At 39.9% G+C, this 7,207-nt stretch overlaps 1 protein-coding gene across 1 annotated transcript in view; it reads left to right on the forward strand.

Moving 5' to 3' along the window:
• The window catches only part of spag8 (sperm associated antigen 8), a 15,976-nt gene extending 12,720 nt beyond the window's left edge, over positions 1–3,256 (forward strand). The window contains exons 4-6 of the mRNA XM_032539818.1: positions 431–545; positions 1,174–1,236; positions 1,700–3,256. Of these exons, the coding sequence (XP_032395709.1) occupies positions 431–545; positions 1,174–1,236; positions 1,700–1,807 (286 nt within the window). The 3' untranslated portion in view covers positions 1,808–3,256. The remainder of the gene's footprint in view (positions 1–430; positions 546–1,173; positions 1,237–1,699) is intronic.
• Positions 3,257–7,207: the final 3,951 nt, after the last annotated feature.

Raw genomic sequence — 7,207 nt, forward strand, 5'->3', positions numbered from 1 at the left:
GGTAAGTGCACATGGAAGTGCGCGATTTGAGACAACACTCTGTCAAAATTTACGCACAATGTAAGACAGTACGTAGTGCGCGAAGGGTACTGTCTGTAAGTGCACTAAGGGAAATGCGCGATTTGAGACACAGTCCAGAACTCGCACAAACGGAGCTGAGTCTTCCTGCAGGCTTTTCACAAGCAGTATGTAAAGCAGTTAAATTAGTCCCAACTGTACCAGATGCAAGTGATGCATATATAAATGCATTAATTATTAGAATTCAACAATATAATGTATACATTATTCTGATATGGCCCATTCTCTATTATGAGTCATTTCAAATATTCCTGCACTGTGGTATTGCTACTTTTACTTGTCTAGGTTTCTAGCTCTGAGTATTCTTCCAACGCTGCCAAACGCTGAGGCCAATATCTTGTTGCCTTCACAGAGAGAAGGTTCACGCTGAGCTGAAACCACCAAGTCCCAAAACCGACTTCTGCTCCACAACCCAGAAAGATTTCTGTGTGGAGGGATTTGTGCATCTTACCCCTCAAACAACACAAGTAAGTTTAAATATACTCTATGTGTATGCAAGGTCATGAACAGTGAGGAGAGCTCCTGTGTTGAATCTAAAACAAGATGTTGTTTATTGTTATAAGTGCCTAAAACGCTGCTTTAATATTGTGACTTGTGTTAAAATGATGCCTAATATGTTGCACCAGTTTTCTTTTAGATGCTTAATTTGTTTGTTAGGTTGTAATTAAAAGTATTTTTTCATCTACTTTACATATAATTGTGTGTCTGTTTGAAATTACCAGCCCAATTCATTAAAGAGGGTGGCTGATTATGAATGAGTATTATATTTCTTGTTGTACTAAATATGACATGAGATGATAGGCCTGATGTTATCCTTAGCTGCAATTATGCAATAAGAGTGTAAAAGCTGTCTGCAGCTATCTACTAGTAGGGTGTCAGTGAGTGTGTGGTCATTAGTCTGTAAATATAAATTACAACCTGTCAGAAAACTGTTTTTCATGCACAAAAATGTATATTCTTTGTGATATATCCCCCCTCACCGACCTGCCAAGGGTTCCCGTTGGCCAGGCCTGTATAATTAAAGGGGCAATGCTGAGAAAATGAAACTCACAATGCTGCTCATTTGACAAGATGCTCTTGTTGTCTCATTTCCAGGTACACGATTATAAAAATGACCAGGCGGTCACATTTTGGAGTGAAAATTGCCAGCAAATACAGGTGGGTCAGATTGTTCCACTTTTTGGACATTGGGTGTCATATTTTGCTGTTTGTTTGCTGTTATATTAGTTATCCATTCAATATTTTCTGTGCCTTTTCAGTGATTTATTTGTGGGCCAAAAAGAAAACATGATTTACACTTAGGTCTGTAGAGTGTCTGGGCTTAGTGTCTGAACAAGTTTGCAGTTTTTTCCCCTTATTTAAAAATAACATACAATCAACAATGGCACCATAAAAGTTCAGAAGAGAATACAGCAGCAGCTCTCAGAAGAGTTACGCAAACCCATTAAGGTTAAGAGAAATATGACTGTAGATTTTTTAAAGCTGTTGAAACGTCAACAGGAGTGACCATGCAGGAACCCATAGTGCACCTTTAAATAAAGGATCTGAATACTTCTTCCACCACTGATGTCCTGTAACATGTTTTAACGTTATTCTTGTGTTGTGGTTTTTTGTGTCACAGGGTGTGACTGCCATAAAGACCCTGAAAGCACCTTTCAGGAAGTCGGCCCAGTTCAGCACTCCCATCAGTGAGCGGCTGGATGAAATCGAGCTTCCACCTGATAACTGAGACTGTATGCCAGAGTATCACATTACATTACTTCATTACCAGTTAATATTAAAGTGCTAACCCACTTTAAGGCTAATTGATATTCTCAAGACAGTGACACCTTTTTCTATTGAGGAGAACAGTGAAGTCAATGGAAGTATCTACTCTACATATCAGATGATTGATAAAACATCTGATGAATATAGTTACAGTATTTCTGCCTGAAAAAACACATCTATCGTACCTGCTCATCTGATGTCCTGTTGAAGTAACACAGACACCAGTAGCTGACACCTTGGGCCCTCTCTTGCACCCGACGCAGTGCAGCAGTTGTCAATTTCCCGTCCAGCACCCACGTTGATTAAATAACAAATGCACCTGCTCCCATCTTTGTGCCCATGGGCATGCTGGTCTTAAAGGGAGGTGTGTTCAGGTGCATTCTTGGCGTATTGCTATCACGAGGCAGCAAAAAGTGATCCAACATTGACCAACAAAATCCTGGTCTGAAGTCAGTAACGCAGCATTTCATTGTTATTTTAACAGCACAATTAGTAAAATGTGCCTAGGCTTATGCACAGCACACTATGCTTGATGCTTGACACACACACACACACACTTCAAAAATTGTATTATGATATGATCTGCTCACGCGCTTTCACTTTACACACAAGGAGATAAGTTTCTTCTCCTGAATTTCTCTTCTTCCTGCTTACCAAATCCGCCATCATAATAGCAACGTTCCAGGGTACAAATGTGCCTGGCTTTTAAAGGGAATGCGATATGACACTCTGATTGGTTTATTGCATGTTACGCCCAAAACACACCTATGAATTAATGAAGACACTAAGTACAACCTTTTTGAACCATGCGCTTGGAGCACGGACCCTTTTTCGCCATCACCCTGCGCTTCACGCTTAGCTACATTGCAGTTACAATTGCTCTACCTTTTGCCGTCCTTGGACATACTCAGCTCTTATTTGTTGTCCACATGTTATGCTGTTAAAGTTTTACTCTGTAGTGTTGGCACATTTAATTAAACAAACTTACAATTTTCAAAACTACAATCCCACAAGAACAATCCTCCCACCATTTGATACATTGACACAACACCACTCTATGTGACCTGCAAAAGGTGATTACTCAATCAAAACAATTAACTTGTTTCAAATGTAAATAAATCCATCAATGAATACATTAATGCCACCAAAACAAAATGTTCCTGTATCATTGCTTAGACCAAGACAGTCAAAAGACAAAGACATCTTGCCAAATGACAGTGTACTCTAAAAGGGTGATAGTGACCCTCTGTAATAGTGTCCAGTTGCTAACATTGTATATTTAGGCAGCTGAATAGTATTTATGTCATATACTTTCTTATTGTATGTGTGCAACCACAAATGCACAAAAGAAGCTTGTACGGAGAAAAGAAAGATATACACCAACAAAATGATCAGGAACTGTTGTACAAGATGTGCAAGAAAAAAGAAAACATGATGCACATGGATCAACCTCAAGAGTCATCCACTCTTTCTGTCACTCCCCGATGTGAGTCGAGTGCAGATGTGAGTCGCGCATAAACAGGCCCAAAATTAGTCTTTTTTTTATGCAGTTTGTCAATTTTTCTGCTTGGGGTGGAAGCAATGTGTTAAGATTCTGAGTTTTAATTTAATTTGTTTAAAATCTGCTGGAAGTTTTGCAGAATTCTGCAACAGCAGATTCGGTGTGGCCCTGGTGATTGGCTAAACAAAATCATTTGCTAGCAACTGATTTACACATTGCCACAGTTAACCATTTGTATCAAATGATTACACATAACATATAATATAGTATCTGAAGGACCTCTTAAAGAATCTGAGCACCAACAAGGATTCTACTGGGAGACCCAAACATAATGTCACACACACACACACATACACACACACACACACACAAAATGGAGTCCATGATGCAGCCCTGTAAAGAATAAAGCTGGTTTAACTCACGGTTGGACCATTGATCGTACAAAAATCATTATCCAGGTCGTGTTGTTGAAAGTTTGATTTATCTTTCAAAGTAAAATTTCGGACTTCTTTTTTGTACTGTTTCCTCACACTGCCTCCACCTGACCAGGAAACTTGGTTTGTATGCAGGCTCCATACATATTTATTCTATCCTTTTTTCAGCTGACACCTTGCAAAGATCTTGCTATTGTCCTCGAAGAAAGAAAACCTATCAGCGCAACAATTAGCTCAGAGAGTGCTTCTCCTCCTTCACAAAGACGTGCGCTCAGGCCTACAATATGCATGCCATGTGAAACCCAGTGCATTGTTGGTAATCATTACAGTGTATGCTACAGATTCACACATGTGTTCTGTCAGCCAGAGGAAAATTGCAGGCACTGCTGATCCTTTCTGAGCTTTCAGGAGAGATTAGTAGGCGGTAGCTATGGCGACAAGTAATTTTAGCTTATATGAATGCAGCTTTTCTCTGCAAACATTTCATTATATCATTGGATGATACAGGGAAACCCAATTTGTTTCTAAAACACAATGCCTTGGAGCATATTACTTAACATTTTAAATGAAATGAGATTTCCCCTCCTGCATTTAAGTTGTTTTTAGTGTCTCTGTGTTGTTAATGTCTGTATATCATTTTGGTCTTCTTGGGAAGAAATTCAGACCTAAAACAAGATGTGACGGGGAAGCTACGCCATAACCCGTTATTTTTTCTTAGTAATTTTTTTTTTCAAATAAAAAAAGGTATTATAAAATATATTTTTCTATATTCATTTTAAGTAAGTGACTTTACAGTTTCGACACAGAAGCTAAGCAATGTACTGTTGTTGTCAACAGGGACGTGCACAGACATTTGGAGGGGCCATTGCTCTAATCTGGAAAAAAGCCAATGAATAATGTAACTCATACAGTATACTGTACTGTTCAAAACTGACATAGTGCAGCCAGTTTACCTTTAGACTGGGGCTGCACTTAATGATTCTGGTTGAGATAACTTGCTATGATTTGGCACCATAAATAATATTTAATGTGCGCTGAAGAACAATTACAATGTATAAGCAAGCATGATTAAAGAGACCATCACATCCCTGAGCATCTGTTCTCTACAGCAGGGGTTCCCAAAACTTTCAGCCCACGACCCCCAAAGTAATGGTGCAAGTGACTTGCGACCCCCCCACTATAAACGTATATAAACATGGCGCGCAACCGCGCACGCACTAAAGGCGTAACCAAACAGCCATGACATTATTCTACAGTAATTTACTCACTACTTTAATTTGAACTTGACCTAATGAGATGGATGTGCAATGTGTTTGGAGCACAGCAAGTCCAATCTTGGTTTTAATGTTGGAGACCGCTACTCGAAAAATCATCCTCCACATTCAGTCGCGCTGTACACCGCCCTGCTACAACTGATTCTGTTGCTAATATGTCGTAAATCTGTCGCAATGACCTCAGGGGTCAGAGGGGTCAAAGAAAATCAAAAGAGCTGTTCCCTTTTTATTTGCTTGGTTCTATTTTAAATTTAGCCACTAGTTGTATCTTGTGTTAAAATCATGGCTAACTATGCTATATAAATACAGCACAGCTAACATATGCTATTTCTAATCGTTTTTAAATTTGTATTTTATTTCTGGAAATCAACTTGCGACCCCCCTGTGGGTCCCAACCCCCACTTTCACTGCTCTACAGAACGCACATGTACGGACGTAGCGGTTAGCCCCGTTAGCCGGCTGCTGCTAGGCTGCTACAGCTGTCATTGTCATTGGTTATTATTAGCTTTGGTAATAACGTTACTATAGCTAAGGCAATGCTTTTTGGTTGCTATTCACAGAGCATTTGTCATAATTTTCATACCTTTAAAAACTTACGTGAAGGCAGAAGTGTTTGGCTTTCCCTCTTTCATTTGTGGTCTCCATGTGTGCGAATATAAACAAAGTAGGCTATGGGCAGGGTAGGCTACCTGCCCATCCAAAAAAAAATCATTATTGGTCTAAGTATACACTATTTATTGTATTCTGTCCACTTTACCCTGCTGTCAGACAGCCATTTCCGACAGTGAGCTGAAGCTGTTATCTATGCTCTCTTCAAGCCTCCAGTCATTTCACTCGTTTTTTGCTGCTTCGATCATTTTGTTTTTTTGACTTGTCATAGTAGGAAAAGCACAGCTGAAATTGATCACCTCAACGATGGCTCAATTCCACCAAGTGTCCCATTGAGCTATTTCAGTGAGTCAGCATGCTCCATACCAGGGCCACTCTTAAGTGGATTGCAGCCATCATTAATGGTTTGGAATACACCTGTGCTCTTCTTACTAGGACATGTCAACATGTCTGCTGTGAAAAAAGTCTATAACACGGGTTGATGGCTAGTTGTCAGAGTGGCTTTGGAAAGAGAAGTAAGATAAAGTCAATCATATGTCTAGAGGGTGAAATAAGAAAAGCACAGATAAATAAAGAGACGGTTGTGGCAGTATTCTCAGACGTGGAACAAGAATATGACATGCTATGGGTAGAGGGTCTTCTAATCATGATGCATATGCTAGGAATTGGAGGAAGTTTGGAGGTTTAGATTTTCTATTGAGAAGACTACGGCTATGTTCAGAAAGAAAATAGATGAAAGTATAAAACTGGAGTTAGGCTAAAAGGTTTAGATTTGTTGGTGTGTTTTTTGACACAAGACTTACATGAGCATGTTTCGAAAGTAGTAGACAAATGGAAAAGGGTAATGAATTTAATGAGATGTCTTGCTGGAACAGACTGGGAAGCAGATGTAGCATCTTTGAAGCAAATGTATGTATATTTAATTAAAGCAAGAATTGAATATGGGTGTTTGGTTTATGAATCTGCTGCCAAGTCAGTTTCAACGGGATTGGATATAGTTTAAGGTAAGGCACTATGAATATGTACAGGAGCTGTGCTCAACTGTCCCCAACTGTGTTCCTTGCAGGTAGAAAGGTAGAAGGTAGTTGGCAAAGGAAGCTGCTCAAATGGAAACCATAATGTCATGTCATGAAATGCGAGAAATTGTATATGGGCGCGTCCTCTACCAGGTGAGCTACCCAGGCGCCCAGGATGTACTAGTTTTAAGCTTTAAAACGATTTTGAAAAGTATTTGACTTTTGCACAGTTTTATTTGCCTGGAGCCTTTGTACTTCAAGGTCTCGGCTGTATGGAAATGCAGAAAACAACCCATGGCAAGATGACAGACAGCCTGGTCAGTGGTGAGGAGTTAGCAGGTCAGCAGAGAGACGTTTACTCTGCTCGCTGTGGCGCTAACAGGCGCTGTGTGTGTCACTGTGAGGAAGTGGGCAGTAATTACAGCCGTGCAGATGTTCTCCTGCAGAGATGAAAACACACACACACACACACACACAGTGACCATGCCCTACATCAGGAAACGGGGGTAATGAGCATCTAATGAGTGG

The sequence above is a fragment of the Etheostoma spectabile genome, chromosome 16 (assembly GCF_008692095.1).
Source record: "Etheostoma spectabile isolate EspeVRDwgs_2016 chromosome 16, UIUC_Espe_1.0, whole genome shotgun sequence".
Taxonomy (NCBI): Eukaryota; Metazoa; Chordata; class Actinopteri; order Perciformes; family Percidae; genus Etheostoma; species Etheostoma spectabile.